At 41.6% G+C, this 22492-nt stretch overlaps 1 protein-coding gene and 1 long non-coding RNA gene across 8 annotated transcripts in view; one reads left to right on the top strand and one right to left on the bottom strand.

Annotated features, from left to right (window-relative positions):
* The first annotated feature begins 7540 nt into the window (after positions 1 to 7540).
* LOC137177195 (nck-associated protein 5-like) overlaps positions 7541 to 22492 on the top strand; it is a 136457-nt gene continuing 121505 nt past the window's right edge. Inside the window, exons 1-3 of one of the 7 annotated variants that reach the window (XM_067583354.1) lie at positions 16103 to 16192; positions 16271 to 16305; positions 18989 to 19103. In XM_067583354.1, coding sequence (XP_067439455.1) covers positions 19029 to 19103 — 75 coding nt within the window. In that variant the 5' untranslated portion in view covers positions 16103 to 16192; positions 16271 to 16305; positions 18989 to 19028. Of the gene's footprint in view, positions 7767 to 16016; positions 16193 to 16227; positions 16360 to 17326; positions 18878 to 18988; positions 19104 to 22492 lie in introns of those variants that run through there. The other 6 variants (XM_067583351.1, XM_067583350.1, XM_067583359.1 and 3 more) reach the window with 6 other exon arrangements.
* On the bottom strand, positions 15019 to 16012 carry LOC137177200 (uncharacterized). Its single transcript, XR_010926006.1, has 3 exons — positions 15922 to 16012; positions 15546 to 15677; positions 15019 to 15458 (listed from the first exon to the last, which is right to left on the bottom strand). It is a non-coding gene; the product is annotated as an uncharacterized lncRNA (long non-coding RNA).

Below are 22492 nucleotides of genomic sequence, written 5' to 3'. Positions count from 1 at the left end.
ACTATAATAACCTGCACAAAAGAACTGCTATCTTGTTCCCAGTTCTTCTTTGATTCTAAGTTAATATGACAACACTTCGACCACCAACGGTTTGAAAAATACAAAGATGCAAAACCTCGCTTCTCCTCTCCTTTGTCCATCTCCATTTTACCAGTGCTCTATGGTGAGTAACTTTCCAAGGTATCTCCCCCTGCAGGCTGACAGGCCCTCATGGCCACTGCTGCCCTGATCACAGGACATCAAAGGGTTCATTGGAAAGCCCGGGGAGGGTGATGGAAGAGGCACCAGCTTTGGGAGGGGGGCCATGAGGACCCACATGGACCTTCCACAGGTTCCCATGAGAGAGCCAGGTCTCGCAGGTCGATGTCCTCTGCAGTGGGATGGCTCCTCTCATCTCGTAACAGCTACTGTCATCGGTGGGTTTTGAGGGAGCGCTGAGACCCTTGTGGTGGTTTGACACAAGCCCAGATCTGCTGTTTCAAAGAGAGGGCCCACCTTCAGATGAGGCACAAGCTTGAAAGAGGAGCTTAATCACCACGGTAACTTGTCTGTTGGTACCTCTGACCCCACGCACACATACACTATCCTCCAGTAAGAGGCCCTTTGGATAGCGGAGGATAATAGCATAACAGCATGGATTGAGGTCAATGTTGTTTTTGATGTACATTTATCTTTCTGATTAATTATAAAGCTTAAAATCACAAATTTAACATTGAACTGATCAGCATCAAATCATATTCTGACTGTTGTTCATACTTAAAGTAATAGTTTTTAAATGTTTGGGTTAGGGTGAGATGATAAGATTGATATCAATCTCTCTCTGAGCACAAGAGTGACTCTGTCCAAAGTGAAAAAAAAATATGGCTCCCAACACCTCCAAAGCTGACTGATTTGTATCTTTTTTGTTTAAATTGTGTGGAAAGAGAAATGCAAAAACAACAATTTGTGGTTTTAGGGGGAGTTATGCGCTGGAGTGAAATTACAAAGGAACAACTTTCTACAGAGGAAACAGTCCATATCTAATCTGTTGACAGTAAAGGCTTTCCAGCTGTGGGAGGCAGCCATACACCTCCTGCCCAGCACCAAATCTGCAGACAAAGTTAGCAACTAACTTGTGAACATAGTGGAGCATTGAGCTTCTAATGAGCCACATATTTCCTTTAGGAGCTTGTTGAGACAAAAATAGCAATAAAAGGACAGTTAAAATAGGTCTTACATTCGCCAAGTGGACGGAAACACAATTCCATATTTTAAGAATGCGTAAATAGGCAACTGTTTCGCAAAAGGTTCACCATATCAACTTTATGGTAAGGTAGTTATATCAGTGTTGTGTTTACAGCTTGCTTCTGCTGCCCCCAAGTGGCTAAAAAAACAGTTAATACGGGTTTTAAAGGTACAGTGTGTGGGATTTAGTGGCATCTAGTGGTGAAGTTGCAGATTGCAACCAAATGAATATCCCTCCCCTCCTCCTACCCTTCCAAGCTTGTAGGAGAACCTACAGTGGCCGCGAAACTTGTGAAAAACGTAAAAGGCCCTCTTTAGAGTCAGTGTTTGGTTTGTCTGTTCTGGGCTACTGTATAAATATGGCGGTGTAACATTGCAGCCTCCGTGGAAGAGGACCCGCTCCCTGTGTAGATATAAAGGGCTCATTCTAAGGAAACGAATGCTCTTATTTTCAGGTAATAATACACTAATTAAAACATACTTATGATTATTATATTCCATCTCTGCATTCTACACACTGCACCTTTAAACTTTGTAAAATAAAGCCAAAATTAGCTGTGTAGCTCAATACCACTAAGGGTAAGCAAGAAAATAAGATTTGTGGGGTTTTTTTTTTTAGATAAGGTGATAAATGTACTTATTAGTACTGAAGTGATTTATGATGCATATCATTCCAGCTGTGAGCCTTTATGTATGAAGTTTTGAGTGTCAGCCTGTAAATGTGTTCTGCTATTAAGAAGGCAGTTAAACTGTATTAATGTGGATTTAATCTCCATCATATCTACCCCAAAAACATATTAAGACACTTGAGTACATTCCAAATTCAGCAGGCCTACAGGTTGTAATTTATGAGGTGTGATGAGACTCGGCTGTTCACAGTCGGCTTATCACACCTGTGTCTCCCATGGAATAACGTCTCAGTTGTGCATCCAAACTTCTCCCCTGAGCACTCCAGGGCTTTATTATTATTATTTTTTTATACAGCATGTGGGCCACCCCAAGCCAGACCACATGGTTCACGCTTTTAGATTTATAGCACCCGGGGAAGTTTTGTGTCAGTGTGAAACCTCACACGTAGACTAATAGATAACTCATAATATTACCTACAGGCAAACAAGTCTTGGCAGTTTAGCATTGTGTTTATACTATACATCTTTTTACTTCATCCTTTATATCTTTATATGTACATGTTTATGGGTACATGTTTGCCTGTGTGAGGGTGTGTGTGTGCGTTTGACACAGAGGGGTGAGAGTCTATCTTACATCCTCAGCTAATTACAGGCCCATGATCTCGTCAGCTGTCACCACCACACTCTTTTTACATGTCAATGACAGCCAAATGGGACCTCATATCCTTCCTCCAGCTCATACAATGCTCTCATTGAAAGCATTAGAGATGGGGAGAAAACCAAAAGAGAGAAAGCGAAGGATGCCACTCCTTGTCCCAGCTGGCGTTGGCTTAATGGCAAAGGGCGCAGAGTCTTGTCCGTGAAATAACAACCACTCCCACTCCTCTCTTCAAATCCTCCTCCTCATCCCTCACCTCTGCCCGGTGGTCTTCATCATCGCCTCGGCTTAATCTGGGCACGTTCATGGGGACGTGCACCCGGGCTCTTTCTCTAGGGCTCTGACTCGCCTCTGCCTCCTTTTGTGTTTGCCAGCACTCTGATGAGAGAAAAAAGAGAAACGGGAGGGTTTGTCTTTAGCCTTTGCAGTTTGGGGGAAGAGGAGGAGAACTTGGCAGGAAGCCTGGCCGTGGCACTGCATACAAACACGGGGTGAAAACACAAGGCCTATTTGTTTGACTCTCCCATCCTCTTACTTCAGGGTGAGGGGAAAAAATTGCATGAGACAGCCATAAGATATGGTGTGTCCCTCGCTCCCTCTGGACGGCCATCGATTCTGCAAACAGCAAAGGGATGGACGGAGACGAGACGAATAGAGGACCCACGTCAGGGAATCATTGACCATAATTCAATGACATTAACTCAATTTGTACGGTAAAGACTTGGCAGGATGCCCAGCCTTGTTTGCTGCTTAAAAAAAACCCTCAGTGAAAAGCACTTTGATTAAATATGAAATACTACCAGCTCTTATGTGAATCTACAAAACAACATCAGGGAGTAACCACGATTTATCGCTACAGTATATCTCTAACTAGACAAAAGGGCTGACATAGTCAAAGCCGGATAATGTCTCTTCCTTTTTTTCCTATTCTGCATCACATCCTGGTTCATCTAAATCTCCTTAGCTTGTTCTCCTGTGGACTCAAAGTCGCCAACGTCAGCACAAACCACACAATTCTCTCTGATTTGTGGAAGATGAAATCTTTACCGTATGTACTGTACTTTCCTCTCTCGAGTCCACACTTACATGATCATAAAGATGCTTTCTGGAGCAGTGATGTGAAAGGGGACATCGCTGCGTTCCCAGTGCAGCTGCAAATACTGTAACATTGATGTGGCATTCCAACATGTCAGTAAAATAGCGTGGGCCATGCAAACCACTTCCTGCTCCGAGGAGCAAATATTCACAAGGGAGCTTCAAAACTGCACCGGGTGCGAGGCAAAAACTAATGATTTCACAAGTCTGATCATATTCAATATGTTTTCCAGCATCTGGGTATGCAAATTAGCCTTGGGCCACATTATTATTAGTTCAAGCCACATCATGAGTGAGATCTTATCAGCAGAATTGAAAGTTTTTCATGTTATCTGCAAAAAAAGGAAGGGCAGATGTGTCTTGACAGTGTTGTGGTGCGTCTACACCTTCGGGATCATCTGGTGTTTCTATTACAGATGTTTGTGGTAGACTCACATTTGAAATGTCCTACTGATAGGAGACAATGCGTGTTAGAGGGATCTCCATAAAACAGGTACACCGAAGGAGCTGTAAGTATTGCAGCAAGCCGCAGAGTTGACTGCTTTATGACTGCTCCGGTCGTAACCACAATTTCAGCAAGCAATCCAAAGAGAGGCATTGTGGTTGAATGAGAAAGCAGCCTAACACGTCTGGAAGAAGATGGGGTGATACTGCAGTGGATATTTTTCCATTTATGTATCTGTTTGTGTCGATTTGTTTCCCAGCGTGTTTTCAGGAGGTTTGTGGTGAAGTTCTTGCCATATTTGACCTGTGGACCTTCAAGATTCCAATCTATCTATCTGTCTTTTGCACTGATTCTGAGTCAGTCACTGAGTCAGTTCCAAAGCTGCAACAATTTTGAGTCTTTAAATATGTTAAAATAAATATTTTTAAGGAGAATACTGTTGTGAAGATGCTGAGTTTGGTCTACATCGCCACTCAGTGTTGCTTTTTTTGTCTGAAATGAAATTACAATGTTAAACAAGGGTTGAAATGCACAAAAGCCTGGTATGCTTGCAACAAACTAGTTTGTGGGATGTGAAGATGGACCGTGCCTGAAGGTCAAAGTGTTACAGCTGTTTTGGCTCCACTTGAAGGCATAGCGAATGGCCTGTCGTCACTGAGGGAGACAAGATGCAAAAATCATTCAAACGGACATAACAGTACATACATTCAGTCTCTCCTATATGTATTCACGCACTTTTGTTTGTTTGTGTGAAACATGAAAAGCAAGAACTTGAGGATTAAGTTCAAATCCAGCCTACTTTCTCTCCTCCACACACCTGACCAATCGCAGAAAAGTATGAAAGCAGAAAAACAAGCCCTGATATCTTTAAATATGTTGGCCATGTGTAGACGGCAGTGGGGGAAAAAATAGAAAAAACAGCGTCAACTGCACAATTTCACCAAAAATTAAAGAATGCTATGAGTCTTGTCCTTGAATGAGTGACAGTTTCTTCCACCAAGCATATGCATGGATGCAATGGAAAGGACCGGAGCTTCCGTAAGTCATAGCATGCATAATAAAAGCTTTGACCAGTCTACTTGCATCCTCTCTGAACTGCTACACAGTATATATGTCTTTCCTCTTCTCCACACCAATCGTTTCCTTAGTGCTCCTGCAGGGCTCTGACCTGTGACATCAAAGAGTTTGGACCTCTTGCGTGGAATGGATCCGGATGTGCCGCAGGTCAAGTCGTACATTTGAGGATCATTAGCCATTACCTCCCTGCTGCACTCTAAAGGCATAAGCACACATGCACATCAATGTATGTGCAAGGGTTTGACCAAAATGGGAGCCTGATTTTGAACCGCAGCAGCCGGTAAATAATAGTTTCTGCAAATATACCATAAAACTGACTAGATTCATGCCCCAAAAACGAAAGGAATTCCAGTAATGCCAGAATGATGAGTTGAGCTCCTTGACAATAAAAATAAAAAATAAGAGCTAAGAGCAGAAGTGTTTTTCTCTCCTTACTTCAAGATAAGAGCATATGAGAGCGAGTGGAGGAGGGAGATATGGAAGGCAGGATGTGATTTAGGAAGGAGAGGGGATTTAAAGTGTTTCTTGACAAGATGAGCACATGCAAGTGGTCACACGTGAATACACACGCTCACAAGATGCTCATGATGTACAGGTAGCAAACTGCACCTGTCAGGGCATTCAAGTGTACAAGCGACCTGTAAAAAATTCAAGCTAAGAACTATGACAGTGAAGTCATTTATAGTATAAATGGGACTTAAACTAAAAGCTGCAAATATCTTTGACATTGATCTTGTCTTTTACAAACGCAACATGTTCAGACAGATTATTTGCTGTGCAAATTGAAAGTTTCTGCTCGCCAGATTGTGTAATTTAATTTTTTTTTTATCTGGCAAAAGCAATACTTTGATTCGGAACATTTGTTTTTACATCACAAGCTTCCAATTAAGCAATCAAAGATTTCCATTATCAAATGCTAACTGAAAATTACATGGTCAATCTCCTCATATTATTACCCTTCTCCTTGATAACGTTTGATGCCAATCAGTATAATACAATGCTGCTTTTTATCCGATTAGCTCCTGACATTTAAGTTTAATTGAATGCTCGTGATAAAAGCACGACCTGGGATCATGTTCTTTGCTTGGACTGGCTTTTTGCCTATAGTTTCAAAACAGCTCAGAAATTGTTTTAAAAATTATTTTTTCAGTGAAATTTATGAAATCATTTATCTTTCAGCCCTCCGCGGGCCCAAAGTCTTGCGATGTCGTCAGCCTACTCGGTCTCAGTCCGTCTCTGTGAGTGAACAATGTTGCAATGCAATGAGGTTAGAGGGGAAGAATGCGACAACAGAATGGAATTACTGGAGAAATTATTGCATTTGAGACCGCAAGGAATGCACCAGAGATGGGCTGAAGTGGAGCATTTGTTCACAGTGGTTATGGATGTCAAACAGTGGGCGGTTGGTGCTATAGCCGAAGGGGTCTGTCACTCAGGCAGCAGCCTTAGAAATGTCAAATCCAAAGTTTATTTTGAGTGAATGCACTTTTGAGTTTGATGCAATCTACAAAAAGAAAATGCAAAATAAGCTAAATATAAAACCTGGGATAAGACTGATTTGAAATCTCTGTGCCTTGCGGGCTATGAGGATGGGTAGCAGCGAGGAATGCAGTGCGCTAAGAAGTGCCCTGCAGAGAGGCCAATGAAAAGCAAAGCGCTGGTGGCTCCCGGCCGGTGTAAAGAAGTCTACTTGGCAGTAAAGCTGAGAGTCATGTGCCTCCATTTAAATGAGAAGGCAAGAAAGGAAAGAGAGACAGACAAGGGGAGGGAGAGAAATACAGGCTGAGCTAAGAGGCTGGGGACTCTGCCAAGCCGAGACACTTGAGGAATGCAGCAGCAGCAGCAGCAGCAGCAGCAGCAGCTTTCCCTTCACAGTAATACCATTACAGTTAGTGCTATCTGAGTCAGGAAAACAGCTCTCCTAGTCTAGTCAGCAAGTCTCACGGCCAGTGTAAACAGATGACAGGTAACACCACCCAATAAAGAGAAAGAAAGAAATCAAGATAGAAATTTGGACTGTCTCCCTGACCAAGAAATTCCAAGCATAGCAGTATTTGTTTTGTGTGTGTTTACCCCCCCAAAAAAGCATTAAAAAAAGCGTCCAAATTGTTGGTACTTGCACATATCTGCATGTCTGTCAGCCAAGTGTTTTAGATGCAAGTGAGTGTTGTCTTGTCTTGTCAACGTTTGTGAAGTTGTGTGTGAGAGCGCGAGGCATGTGGTGTGATTCCTCCAGCCCTGGCAGTTAGTTAATAAACACAGGCCTGTCAACAGCTGCTGGTGATGTAATGTGGAACTTCTCCTCACTCTCCTTATCCTCCCGCCCCACCCCGCCTCCCTGACTCCCCTCCACAACCACCACCTCCCTCCCTTCTATTTACAAGTCTTATTGGGTGTTGCTGCAGACTTCCAGCACTGGCAACACAGATAGTGTGTTTTAAGACTCTGTGTGTGTGTGTTTGTGCGTGGCTTCCCCCTGCAACACTTCCTGGGGAATTTACGACAGCATGTTTTCAGCTGCCATCAAAGGAAATTCCACATCATCACGCTGTCTTCCTAACCAAAACACCTCTGAGAGTCTGGGAGCTACAGAGCTGGCTAGAAACCTGTTGAGTGGAGAGGATCCGGCCGGTGAAGAGTAAGTTTGGATTCCTGCTTGTTTGTCTTCTGACATTATGGGAAGCGGTTTTGCCTTCATTCATAGTCTGTGAGAAGTGAGCAACTGTGGCTGCAGAGCAGGATTTACATGAAAATCAGGCCTGCAATGAGACAAGCAGAGTTTAAAAAAGGGTGCAAAAAACTGACAACTCTCAATTTAAAAACCTCACTCCTATAGTTCCAGTTCTTCTTGACACACAAAATGATTAAATGAGTAAAGCGTACTGGTGATACTGGTGAATAACATCATCAGTATGGCCTCATATGTTGCATTTTAGCTGGCCTAACTTTGGTTACTGTTCAAACACAGACACATTTAATTTAATAACATAAAGAAAAGAAATGTGAGCTTTAGATGTGGACTGCTTGTAACATTACAAAAAAATAATGAGAGTACAAAAATAAAACAGTTGCTAATAGTCAGCTTTTCTGACTATTCAAGGATTTCAAGGTTTTTATTATCATTCCAACACATTGTACATGTAAGAACGAAATAAACATTACTTACTAAAAACAAACAGAAACATGTTAAATTGCATATAGGAATGAAATACTGAAAATACCAGATACATGATGATTAAAAAAACACTATAAATAATTAAAAAGTAGTATAAATCTTAAAAAGTACTAAAGTTCCTTAACAATCCAGAATATGCAGCCAATTAGCATATTATCTAGTTGCAGCAAAGCATGGTTTTTAGATTAAAAGGCTGACAATTAATAGTTTGAGCACTATAAAGTTTTAACAAACAAAATGAGACGACGCAAACAAAACCACTTCTTCACCAGAGGAAACCTCTTTAACTGGCGAGAATGCCCTTAACGCCCATAAAACCATAGAAAGCAAAGCATTTGGGCTTGGGGTTTTTTTTCAAATGCTGTGGAAACTGATGTCTACAGCACTTTACTGTGAGAGACATGCGGAAGGAAAACATTCAGACAGATAAACACACACAAACACACTGTTGTTTCTCAAGCTGTCAGCTGCCTGTCGATGAAATGTGTGAGTTCATTTTTTTTTTAGTGAGCTGCCCATCCATCGCATGATGTTCACATACCAAAGTGAGGGGGGAGGAGGAGGAGGGGGGGGGGGGGCACAGTTGGGTATTTTGATAACGGTCGGAAAATTCTTCTGCCCTCTCTTGGCTTGCTGCATCACCCCTGAGCCTTTGGAGTATATTTTTCTGGCTTTTTTTTTCTACCTGAAGTACTATCATGAGAGAGTTCAGCACAGAGTCACGCCGCCGGCTGAAGCACGCTGGGTTGCGGTGGAGGGTCCCTCGACAGGAAGCTTAGTTGATTTTTTTTTTCCCAGGATGTATATTAAAGCATCCCACGCATCTGGTGGGATAAGCGCAGGGAATTGCAGGGACTCCCCTCATGAACAGGATGACGACATTGTATTCATTGTTTCTCTTTTTTTCCACTAGACCTCCAACCCCTCCTTCCTTTTTAAACCCCCACATTAAATTGTCTGCTAAGTACTGCTGATAAAACAAGATTTAAAGCCGTTCAGACAAGTTCTGGCAGAATTTTTGTGACTAAAAGTCTGTGAGAAACACATTTTCTTGTTAGCAGATTGTTTCTCTTTATCTTGTTTGACATATTTTTTGGTTAGGAAGTAATTTAGGTGTTTGCATAGTATAGCATTAGAGAACCAGTCCTCTCAGCTAGGAGTGCTGAGTGCATCAGTCATGTTTGACAGGCGTTATTGTACAAGTAGCCTAAACTAAGTCAAATATTGATAATGTGACCTTCAAACAGAGAGTCTGGCTGAGAGGGCTTCATGTAAATTTTGTAAAAATGTCTAGCGTCATTGAGAAGACAGAACTGGAGCGTCTGGTGGTAAGTGTGAATATGAGCGCAGGCAATTAAAAATGCAAAACTAGGTGTCACATATCTGTCTGCTTATTGCGAACACGCAACACAGGATTTACAAATGCCTCACGGTCCTGCCGGCATGTCTCACAGCTTTGTGACTGTAAAAACATAATGAGGAGCTCCATTAGTTCCATACTGATTAAATATACAAGATCAGCTTCACTCCCTTAGTCATGTCTTTCCTGATTTTCAGTGTTTGACAAGCCCACAGTGGTGTTGTTTCAATGACGATATGTTAGTGAAATGACCAATCAATCAACAGATGATTAAAGTCATTCATCATCATTCAAAAATGCCAGAGTTTGTTGGTTCTAGCTTCCTTAAACATGAGAATTAGCTCTTTTTCTCGTGAAAAGGCTCTGACTGGACAATTTAAGCAATCTGTGGACACTAGGAACTTCTTTTGACATTTTATATGTTAACTATTTAATAGATTTATTAAAGAAAAGATAATCAATAATGAAAATAATCATTAGTTGGAGAGCTACACTCTTCCACTCAACTCTTGACAGCTGTGCTTGTTCTCATTGGTTGTTTATTCAGGACTGTATAGGCTGTCCTTGTGTTTTTATAATCACAAGGACATTGGAAACTGAAGACATAAGCAAATAACCATGTGTATGGATGCCTAGTTATGTAGACAAAGCTTCTATTTTTACCTAGTTTTGCAAACACTGCGGGTACAATAATGTGCAATTAAGCCATAGTCCATACTTCCATGCTTATTCTTTTTCAGCTAGATGCCTGAAAGACACAAGCTTGTACAGCACGATTATGAAAAGGCTATTATTATGTGGACGCATTCTGACAGGTCTTGATTAATGTGACTAAAATCTAAAACTTCTCCACTAAGAATATAATCACAGTTAGTGTTGATATGGATGTCTTAGTTGCAGCATCAACATTCATTTGAAAGCCACTGTTAGACTGACCTACCAGCCTTGACAGTAAGCCTCTCATTTTCACACCCTTGTGATAAATACTTAAAACTAACTACAGTTAACTTATTATGATCACCAGCACGGTATAAACACTGATACACTATGACAGAACCATGAGCACATACTGTGAGCATTCAGACCTAACATTCAGTTTAATGACTGGTTTTGCTGACAGTATAAAAACAAAACCGGTGTAAAATATGGCTTATTGTTTGAGGCGCTCAGACACAGTAATTCCATGTTAGGCCCTGCCAGGCTACAGTTGGTCGTGCCAACTGTACCGGGACACATGCAGAGGCAGGATCAGACAGGCTGGCCAGCAGAGGGACTCAAAACATCCGATCAGCATCGACCATCTGTGCTGTTAGAATACAGATGGACCTCTCTCTCTTCACACATTAAACCCCACATCAGACACTTGCATGCTTCAATTTTCTCCTCAATGAATGGAAAGTAATAGCACCCCCACAATGTCCCCTCCCACTTCCCCCCGTGTAGCAGGCGAATTAAAAAGAGAGACTCAAACGTATAATCTTCCCGGTCATTCATTCTTCTCCCCGAACATTGCAATCTGGATGAATCATTCAGAAGAAAAATAAAGAGAGAACTGGGCTCTGTACCGTGGGGGTGCTTCTGTGCTGACCCCGTTTCAGTCTCTCCTTCATTCAAGGCAGGCGCAGGGCATAGAGACAAAATGAATTGGTTCCTGGGGCAAGGGGAGGTGCACCAATCAATGTCCAATCCCCCAACCATCCATTTTCAGGCCCTGGCACTTCCTGGCATTGCTCTTTTTTGGGGCGGCATGGTGTTGATCACAGAGGTCCGAGTCACTATTTGGCCAAGAGGCTTTTTTTCTTTCCCAGACCTCTATGTTTTCAAAAGGTTTGTAATAGATGTGAGCGCTAATTGAAAACTCATGCAAAATGCACGTCTGGAATCCCCTTCTCTCAAGTCTTTGGCACTCCTTCCCTCATTCTTTCCCCCCAGATGGGCATTTATATATAAATATAAATGCCTAAATATATTTCTTCAGTCATTTATTGTGTAGTTTAATGTATAACCCATGACTAAATCAATTCACAACAAAGAGAAAATGTAAGCTATTCAGATGTACAGAAAGGAAATACTTTTATTGCAAATTCCACTGCAGCTATTCGTCAATGAAAGGTTTTGTTCTTTAGAAAAAGGCCAAAGTTCGAGCCACACACTTCAACCACTTGATATCTCTGTTTGAACTTACCAGTGACAAAGATTTCTTACTTGTGGTGACTCTTTGCTTAGTGTTAAATGAGAATATGCGTGGGTGAATGGCTGACTGTATTGGGTACAAAGGGCAGTATTGTCACTTGGGGCAGAGAGCAGTCTCCGTAACACTTCCAAGTCAAAAGCCGGAGGGTGGAGCAACAGTGTTTCTTTAGCGGACCTTTACTGTATGTGTCGGATTATTCTGGCTTTAGCCTTAGAAAAAACTAAGATAAGAGTGCCAGTAAAGGGCCGGTGATTGAAATAAGTGCACAGCTGCCTAATTCTTCTCCGCTTACAAAGGAACAGTATCAAATCTGAGCCATGACAATCCATATTCATGGACAATCTGGGCTTATTATCACCATTTATCCATGAGGCTCACAGTCTGTTTTCAGTACAGCGATCTCTCAATGGATTTAAGTGTTATCATTAAGCTGTTATCCCCTCACATTATCCCTGTTGTAGTTTGGAGCTGTCTGGGGCTCTGTGACCTCAGCTGGGTCCTCCCTTGTTCCTGGAGCAGATGTTAAAAAAGAGTCCCCCCTTCCCACCTCAAACAACCCCCCCCCCCCACCCCACCATCCGGGTTGTACACACACACAGACACACAAACTATCCTGCTGCGCCTCCTCCCTTCACCCTGGCATCTAATTAGGCCTACAGCACAAAGACTCCCAGATGTCAGCGTCCTCCTGGCCTCCTTTGATTATATCCTTTCCACCCCACTGGCTGGCTTGCCGACTGCCTGGATGGCCGGCTGGGGGCCGTGTGGGCTATAGGCGTCGACGCGTGTCATTCTGAGTAGGTCAACACCAGAGAGGTTTAACATATCAGTAATTGCTTTAGGTGTAAATCACAGTGAATCAGGAGGGAGGGAGGACAGTACTGAATGGGTTGCAGTTGCAGAACGGCTGTCGGATCGTCATAAATGTAGGAAAAGAGGCATTTTCTGTGCCTATTGATCGAATGTATCTAGATGACATGTCTTTTGAGGAATATGGCATTACTTTAATCTCTATTAGTTGGACACAAAACCAATACTCATTGTCCCTGCATATTTGGAATATCATGGCCAACAACCATTAAGTGTTTCATTTCCTTTAAAACCAAGCAACCAAGAAATATGAACAATGTGTCAACAGTCAACAAGTTTGTGGGCTGAGGAAAACTATCCACGGCTGTACTTAATAGAGACAGCTTTCGACAGCTGACCTGTCAGACTTCCATGCTTCCACGAACCCTGGTCCTGCCCGGTGATTACTTAATGTACGATTAATTGATTACCATATGAAACATATTGGATAGCCTAGCAATAAATGTCTACAACATGAACTGAACTTACTGTGTTATCTATTTTATTAATAAGCTATTAAAAATTATTAGTGCCTTATTAATCATGTTGTTCGCAGTACAAGTACAAGTACAAGTTTTACTAAAGATATGAAGAACTTATTATCATTCAGTATAAGGCTCAGTCTCAGTCCTTCTTTAATATTATGCATTAGACGTGTGACTGTTTTTCTTTATGTGAGCTAATACTGGATGTTTTCTGCCTAACTTACAAAAAAAAAACAGGGAATTGTATTGATTTTTGCTTTAAATTACACCAGTGCTATAAGACATTTGAATGGATTATAGCCATTTGTGTAACGCTCTTCCTCAGCTGAACGCATTGCACTGATGAGAGACGAGTTGTCTCTGGCTGGCTGACTGGGTGTTGAATGATATAACACAGAGTAGATTTTCCAAAAATCATGTTTTCAGTTGAAAACATGTGTATGTAGTTAAAGTATTTTTTATGAAATCAGTATTTTTACTGACAACTATTGCCAGTATTATCTACATTACTTGGTTTAACTGTCAAAGGTAGGATTTTTCTTGTGTTTTATTGGCTACCCTTATCTGACTGTCCTTGATACCTTGCTTTTAATGTGTTTGCTTAATCTTTATCACTTCTGATCCACCACCTACCTCATCCATTGCACTTTCTATGCCCCTAAGGAATATGGTGTTGCTGTTTTCTACGTCGGGTCTGGGCAATCAGGCACAATGCTATAATCCATTTTAATCATTTACTCTCAATTTCCTACAAGCCCCCCCCCCCTATCTCTGCATCCAAGGGAAGCTGTGGGCTTTACTTCCTCTCCTAATCTTCAGCGGAAAGGGACCAAACTGAAATGCAATCTAAACATAGACTCCAGTATTTCATCTGATTCAACACACTTGCACAATTAGTCATTAGAAAGTCAGAGAGAGAGAGACAAGCAGAAGTCTGATGTTTCTGTGTCATTAAAGACAGTGCATTTCACATCCTGTTCACTGATTAGGCAACTTCCATATACACCAGATAGCCCAAGGGTATTCAGAAATGGGGCAGAGAGAGTGTGTGTCATGTTTAGAAATATAACATCAGTTCTGGATGGAAAACTTGCTGGCTGATCCTGCATGCAATCTGCTGTTTGCGGCTTCATGTCAATAGGTTTGGACTTAACAGATTGGCAGTGGATGGAACATGTCATGTTGATGTGTGGGGATGTTTGACAAGTGCAGTCACGCTGTTGAAGCTTCAGACAGGGTGTAACAGATATAGCCAAAAGGGGCTTTGGGGCTCTGTTTTTGGGAAGTGTGGTTGCATAAGTAGCTTTGTGAGGCAAGTAAACATAACCGATCTGAAAAAATGGGATAAATACAATTCAGCCTTATTCAATTCTGAACCTAGCCAATCATGGCGCTTACAGTAGCAGGCCTGCGGTTCTTGATTTGACAGCAGTAAATGTGTGTTTCTGACCTTACGAATGATAATCTTATCTGTACATGGAGTTGATTCAAAATAATGAAAGCTTTCTCCACTTTTTATAGCATGTACCCTGCCATTTTTAAAGTTAATTCCAACATCCAGCATTTCCAACCAAGTCACAATCAGCTTTTTGGAGTTATCAGATTTCGTAAATGCCATATAAACAAGAATCTTGGTTTCTGTAATTGGGGTAGGGGATTAGAGAAACCTGCAATCCCCAGCTTTCTTGGCTATGTATACACGTAACCAGGTCTCTAAATGGCTTTTTACATGTACACATGTGCGTGGAGAAGCATCTGTAGCATCCGGATGTGTATGGTGGAAATCTTCTGCAGACACAGAATTACAACAATAAACATGTGGATTGTAGCAGGAGCAGCAGCAACAATAACACAAAAAGCCAAGATTACTGGCACGATTATGACAGAGTTTAATGTTAAATCAGTGGAGGAGTATGGCATCCTCAATTATGTGGTTGGGCAAAATCACTGTAATTGAGACGTTTTGAAAAAGTCTTCTTGATGAATGCAGGAGGAGGAAGACAATCAGGAAGACAATTACGCAGATATGGTGTTGTTAGAGAAGTTTAAAACAAGACACAAGTCACAAAACAGAACAAAAAAATAACCCATAATGGCAGTGAGCCAGATAAATGTCCATTTTATACAGTATTAGATTAACTGTTGGGTCATCGCAATGGTCATCTCAGAAGACTTGGGCATTAACATGAGATTTGGCAAGGAACAACACAAATGCTCTTCAACATCCACAGGAAGGTAACGCAGGGTGTTATATTTTCATGGTTTGCCTTTAACAATATACTAAGAAGGTATAATTTCAGCTTCAGTGTTTCAGATCATACTTGTGTACTTAGATGACATTTTAGTCTACTCACCGACTTTTGAGGACCACCTGGTACGGCTTCAGAAAGTGTTGTGGAGATTTAGGGAGACGGGGTCAAAGGTCAAGGTGGAAAAATGTCATTTCCTCCAGCCCCGCGTGTGCTTTGTTGGTCACCAGATCTCAGCTGAGGGCATAGACACAGATCCAGACAAGGTAGCTGCAGTGAAACAGTGGCCAGTTCCCACAATACTTGAGGTCATTTTTTTAGGATTTTGGAGCCATTACAGGAGGTTTCTGCAGGGATTTTCCCAGTTGGAAGGTCCCTTAAATGATGTAGTCAATGTGTGCATCAAGGAAATCAGCCTGTTGAACAGTCTATGGACACAAACATGTCAAGAGTGCTTTAAACAACTGAAAGAGACACTTACCAGTGCTCCTCTACTTGGTTAGCTGAATTTCTCTCATTCATTTTCTGTAGAGACAGATGCCAGCAGTTTAGGGCTAGGTGCAATCTGTAACCCATATGAAATATAGGACTACTAAAACTCAATATGTCAGAAGTGCAGTTCTATGCATTCCTAAAGGGAAGTGCAATACACTGTCTGTGCAGCGGTGGAGAGCGCTACATGCAGTCATCATTTCATTTCTGCTGGAGGTATCTTCCCGTAAACATGCTGCGAATCAACTAAGCATTTGTTGGTATGAAACGCCACAAAATAGTCCCAAGATTATGATTATTTCGATATAGCAATGCTAATAAGCTGTTATGTTTATCAGAATCCCAGCTGTGAACATGAGGGAGGCCGACTCCAGTGAGTTGAAGCACAAATGTCTTTGCTAGTAGCCAGCTAATGCTAAACGCTAAGGTAATCACTAGCCACTGTGAGAAGATATTACACCATACTTGCTGTTTAAGTTCAGATACTTTTCATAAAACCCATGAGAATGTTGTCTAATGTTTCTAGCGTAATTTGGTGCATATTGTATCATTGTATTAATGTCCTAAAACGATCGCTAATGCTAATAGCTAAGCTAACGCTAATCGCTAAGCTAATTGCTAGCTTTGGTTAGTTGACAGTTGATAGCATGGAGAAGCATTAAAGGTGCATTGCACTTATTTTGTGATTATTAAAACCATTCCGTTTTTGTGGGATTAACACACTTTAATGGTTTGTAGCACTATTGTACATTGGTGTGTAGTACATTGTGATTGAACTTATTTTGGTTCAATCATTTATTTAAAATATACTTGTTAAGTAAGATAGTAGTGATAATTCAATTCATATTCATGTTTAAGGTGGAACATACTAAAATGAGGCTTAAAAAGGATTGTTACAGTTTAAAAAATGGTCAAAAAAGGATATAATTTTAATTTATTTATTCATTTTAATTGTTGTTGTGATATATGGCAATTCATCTCATTGTAATCAAGTATATCCTCAGTTGTTGGTTATAAATTATAAGATGTTCTTAATGAAGATGTTAATGAGGTCCAATGTTAGAAACAGAAAGCAATTACTTATTACTCTACACTATTTGTATAGGTTGGTTTTTTTGAACTACCAGATAGAATCTGGAGGATTTCGTGATGGTGAGCCCAGCCCAGTGAGACTGTGGATGGTCGGGGAAGCGGTGTGGCCTACCATAGAATCTGTCCACAGACAGCGTCTGACAAGCCTGATTCGTCCATTCAGACAAAAGATAAGAACACGTACTCACCATTAGCTCTACCCGGGTCGTAGTAGTAGTACATTCAACACACACAAGGGCAGGAACTGAACTCTTTGGATCTCAAACTACTTCATTTAAGGGAGCATTAGTTGAAGGTTTCAACTCAGAAACTCAGAAAATGTTATATACAAAAATCAGTGCTGTATATGTTGTGTTATTGCTGTAGGGCAATAAAACTGCCAACTTTCCAACTCAACACCAACTCCTCTTGTGAATTATTCAAGGCATACCACTCCCCGGACCTAGGTAGATATTAGTGTCCCTGTTACTATCATTGGTTAGGACTAGAGGCGTTACAAATCCCATACCAGTTGCAGGAAGGGAAAAAACCTGTGATGGTATATTCCAGTAGGAGGTTCAGAAGTGCAGAGAAAAATGACAGAAACTGAAAAAGCATGAGCTCCTTGCTCTCAAATGGGCTGTATTGGAGAAATTTAGAGGTTATCTGTTGGGGTCCAAGTTCACTGTAGTAACAGATAACAACCCTCTGTGTCACTTGAACTCAGCAAAGCTAGGAGCTATTGAACAACACTGGGTAGCCCAGCTAGCTCCATTTGACTTTGAAGTCCAGTACTGTCCTGGTCGATGAAACACTGCGATGGACACATTCTTTAGGCAGCCTTTAGCAGGGGAGCCCCAGCCAAATGGAGATGAAGAGTTTGATGGGTGCTCTCTTGAACAGCTATACTAGGAATTCTTGACAGTTTCTCAAAGAGAGTGGTCTCGATGATGGCGGTGGATCTTCTAGACATCCACAACATCACACATAACACTGGCTGACCCACACCTACCACAAGCCAAGTGGCCCATCCATTTTATTTAACATATCCTTTCAATATAGGGAGGTCACACTCGAGAATATTGCTATTAAGACTTTAATAATCAATACCTGTTTATATCTTTGTATGATTATGAACAGTTTTTGTGTTGTGTTTGAAATAAAACAATAATTCTTGCTTCAATGTGCCTGATCTATACTAGTGTACTCTTACGTGCGTTTGTAGGTGTTAGTTCTATTGTGGTTACATAAAAACACTTCCAGGATTCATCCATCCATACATGCACATGGTAATACGAGTTGTGTTGCACAGACAGGGGTCTCTGACCCCGAGGCGTCCATCATCTGACCTTTGACCCTGTCTTCACCAATGAGGAAGTGTGTGATTACTATGTGCACAACCACAGTGAGCCCGGAGCCCAAGCTCTTTGTAAAGGAGTAGTATGCGTGAAGTGAAGTGTTTATCTTCTGCTGTGGCCTCAGTCAGGCCAGGTCGGACTGGTTCCCAGCTCTGTTTGGAGAAGCCTAGAAAAACAAAGGGCTGAAGCTTGGGTTTTTGGGTTGGGTCGGAGGGCGGGATGCCTGGGTGACGCCGAGGGCAAGCAGCAAGATCTAGCTGGAGCTTTATGTTTCTAGAGTCTTGTCAGGCCCGAGGAGAGGTTCACACTTCTACTTCCTTACTGGCTTGAATTTAAAGTGAAGGCAGTGAAATAGAAACTGAAAGAAATGGAAGAGAAAGAACGTTGAAGGAATGTATAGAACGAAGAGGACGGACCAGAAATGGGAGGGAAACGGCTGCTCCGGTGAATATGCTGAATATGTATGACACAGCTGCCTCTGCTGGTCTAGACTTGGACTCTGATCTCATGTAAAAGGTGAAAGCCCTTATAACAGCGGAAACGTGACCTTCCGGACGTAAGGTACTCCTTGTTGACTTTCTCCCTCTCCCTCTGTCCTCCACTCCTCCCCTTTTCCCCTCCCTCCAGGGCTTCCCAGGTGTGTGGACCGCTGCAGGGCAGAGGGACCATGAACAGACACCTGGAGAGGAGAGAGTTGAAGAGAGACCAGTTAAAGAGGTTGTCTCTCGACAGCAGCCTACCGGTGAGTCAATCCACAACACTATCAGTCTGTTGAATTGGTCACTTAGTCAGGAAACAGACATTGTGGAATGTCTTTTTTTTTTTTTTTTGGCTTGATGATGTATTGCTGAAACATGCACTTTATCCCCAAGCAGGAAATGTTTTTGGAAATCAATTATTTAGGCTACTTGTAACTAAAAATGGTTGGGTGTTTGTAGAGTTTTATATACTTTTTTATACTTTTTCCAATGTCTACAACTGTATCTAATGTTTCTCTCAACTCACCAAAAGGCATTGGTAATCCATGAGGTTTGTGTTTTCTTTTATATTGTGTTGTCTGTGGACTATGCTGTCATTGCTTTTGTTTGTTTGGACTGCACTTCCCACAAAGCAGCAGCTGTTAGTGAGGCAGTATTTTTATGCTCGAGGTTCTGCAGGTGGCGCTCTTTTGTCTCTTCATACATGACGCTGGCCGACTTTCCACTCTTATTTTTTTTTTTTTTTTGTTTATTCCATCTGCTAGGAATGAAAAATGCTTCACTTCCTGTGTCCAGACAAATCTTTCCTAGGAAAGATCCACTTACAGTATGTCGAGTGTTTAGAGGAGCCAATATAAAGCCTCTTATGAACACAGTGTAGATGGAAGACTTTTTCACTCTACCCATCAAAAAAATGCGAACACACACACACACACACACAAACGCACACCCATCCAAGTGTCAAGCAGCGGAGAGGAAAAACAGCCTCCCACGACTGTGTTTGTGAAACACGCTGTGGCTGCCGGTGATTGACAGACTTATCTCTATGCCGGGACGTTCTCGCGAATCACAGGAGTGGAAACTTGTTTTTGGCCGAGGGTTAACTGACGGTGAATCTGCTTACAAGTGCCTCTTTGGAATGTCAAGTGCAGCCATACACTGGCTGCTGTGTTGTGTCTGCAAGGGAGTAAAAGAAGCTTAACCCCCCACACTGGTGCATACGGTTCGGTCATCGCACAGGAAATAATAAATCAAGAGCCTTAAAATAGATTTTGATATAAAGTAGGAAATTCTGAAGTCATCGAGGACAAGTTTATTGTAGATTAAATGGCAGCTTTTAAGAGACTGCATCGTCTGTGTGAGAGGTTTGAAGTACAAATACTGAAACAATAAAACAATTAAGCAATATTATAAGCAATTATAAGCTGCGTTTCCGGGGCATTTTTATGTTTTTATGTCTGCCTATCACACTTAAATGAAGCCGAAACATACTTTAATGACGTGACCCTGACTTTTATGACTGCTGACGTGCCAGAATGCTTCTTGTGAGCTGCCTTTCGTGGTTCTGCACAACATTTACATTGTTTTCCCTTGATTTTTATGTGTCGCTCTTCCTTGTGAACATTAAATCGGTGACGTTACATTACATAATATTCGCAAAGTGTTTTTCCCTCAGTGATACCAACACATTTTTTGCCTCTCACTGGATCTCACAAAAGGCCTTCTGGGAAATGTAGGACATCACTGACTAAGACATGAATTAAGGTAACATAGACTCGTACAGCTCATCACATATTAGCTTCTATAATCCGCAGAACATCAATAATAGTTTCAGCTGTATGAAAAATCTTGAAAGTGCATTTTTCCTTTTAATTTGGTGCACAAAAGACCCCAAGCCTGTCAATTATTCTCTGTTCAAACTGAGACATGAGAGTGAATCTAGAAGGAGCACACACTTGAATGACACACTTGAATCCTCTCCGCGAGACAAGAGGAGTCTCCCTCATTTATAATTTATTCACAGCGGTACAGCCTTGTAAATGTGTAACTTCCTGTCAGTGGACGATTACACAGCGATGTGGTCGGCGCTGGTTTGTTATTTGATGTCTGTGTAATTCATAAAGGCTTCCTGAACTTTGTTTTTCCAACATTACTACTGTCATTAACAGTTATTGCTGGATATGAGATTTACTGTAGCTGTAATTGCTTTCAGTGGATACAAGGCGGCCTGATTTACTGTGAGAATGTAACTAGGTCATATTTGTGATATGGGTTTATGATTCAGCATGCTCACATTTGTCCACTCAGCTATCCATGCATGCATTTTTACCCTCTTTTTTCCACTTTTCCCTTCTTTTCGCCTCCTCTCTTGCCTTTTATTTTGCACTCATTCGGCTCTCACTTTCTCTCACATTCTGCATCATCACTCAAGTCTGCCTTCCTTTATCTTTTTTCCCCTTCTTTCTTCCCCTCACTCTTTGCTCTCCTAATGATTTATTCTCACTCGGAGCAGCAGTAGCATAAGGGTGCTGGGTTGTTTTAATAGTGGGACATGTGGAAGCCCGGAGCATTTTGGGAAAGGTCCAGCATAGATCCGGTGGCAGTGTGCAGATTTGATTCCATGGCATGAGCAGCCATGAATGGTGTAGCAAATTTGTTGAAGTTGAAGAAGTCTGTTGCAAATATGAACATTTACACATTTTTCTTTGCTAGTAAAGGCAGGAAATATGACACCCACAAGTGGTTAATTTTCTGCACATTACACAAGACATATTGTCTGTCAATAATACTTGATTTTAAATTATTTTATTTAACCGGAAAAAGCATTTATTCTGTCGTCAAAATCATAATGGATACTTCAATTTACAGCAATTTAAAGGGTAAATCAAACAGTAACAGAGTAATATACAGTACAGATTACACACACTAGCTACTCTACATGCTGTGTTTAATCATTTTCGAAGCTCTGGCTCGATAACACAGTGAAACAAACTTGTCAAATCGGCCTTTGTACAGCCACGAGTCACTTAGTTTGAGGCCACTGAGTTTAAGTTTCTCTAAAAACTCAAACCTGTGTCTTTATCCTTCCAGCGCTGATGGGGGACGTGATGTCTCAGGCCCTCGTGGCCCTGCTGGCCCTGGCACAGATAAACCTACTAAGTCCTGTAAACACCACTTTTCCTGGGAGGATATGAGCCTCAGATACATTTATTTTTTCAGGCATCTGAGAAAACACAAGAGGCGGTTTCTGACATTCCGTCAGACGACAGGCATGAGCTTTCATGTTCTGGTTTTCCCTCTGTGTCACCTGTGAACCACTTTGGGCCGGTGCCTCTGAATTAATGGACTTGCGCTTCATGTAACATGGTGTATGACCTGGACAGATGACCCCTGTGTGATCCAGTATTTTGACAAATTGCTCCTCACTCAGTTTTGTCACAAGGTTGTCTCCATTTTCCGTGGACGATTACGCTTGCGTTTCATCCAGAAAATGGTCAGCCTTGTTTTGGTTGCTTTCGCACATTTTAAGCATTCCATGTGTCTCATGGCCTGTTAAGATGATGAACAAGAGAGATTTTCCACAGGGGACGCCCCTGACAGATTTTCAGTTGACACTAGCACACGAAGCTCGAGACAAAATACCATATGTCAG

Source organism: Thunnus thynnus, chromosome 24, assembly GCF_963924715.1.
Source record: "Thunnus thynnus chromosome 24, fThuThy2.1, whole genome shotgun sequence".
Taxonomy (NCBI): domain Eukaryota; kingdom Metazoa; phylum Chordata; class Actinopteri; order Scombriformes; family Scombridae; genus Thunnus; species Thunnus thynnus.
The sequence above is the reverse complement of the archived record's forward strand: the minus strand, read 5'-3'. Positions and strand labels throughout refer to the sequence as shown.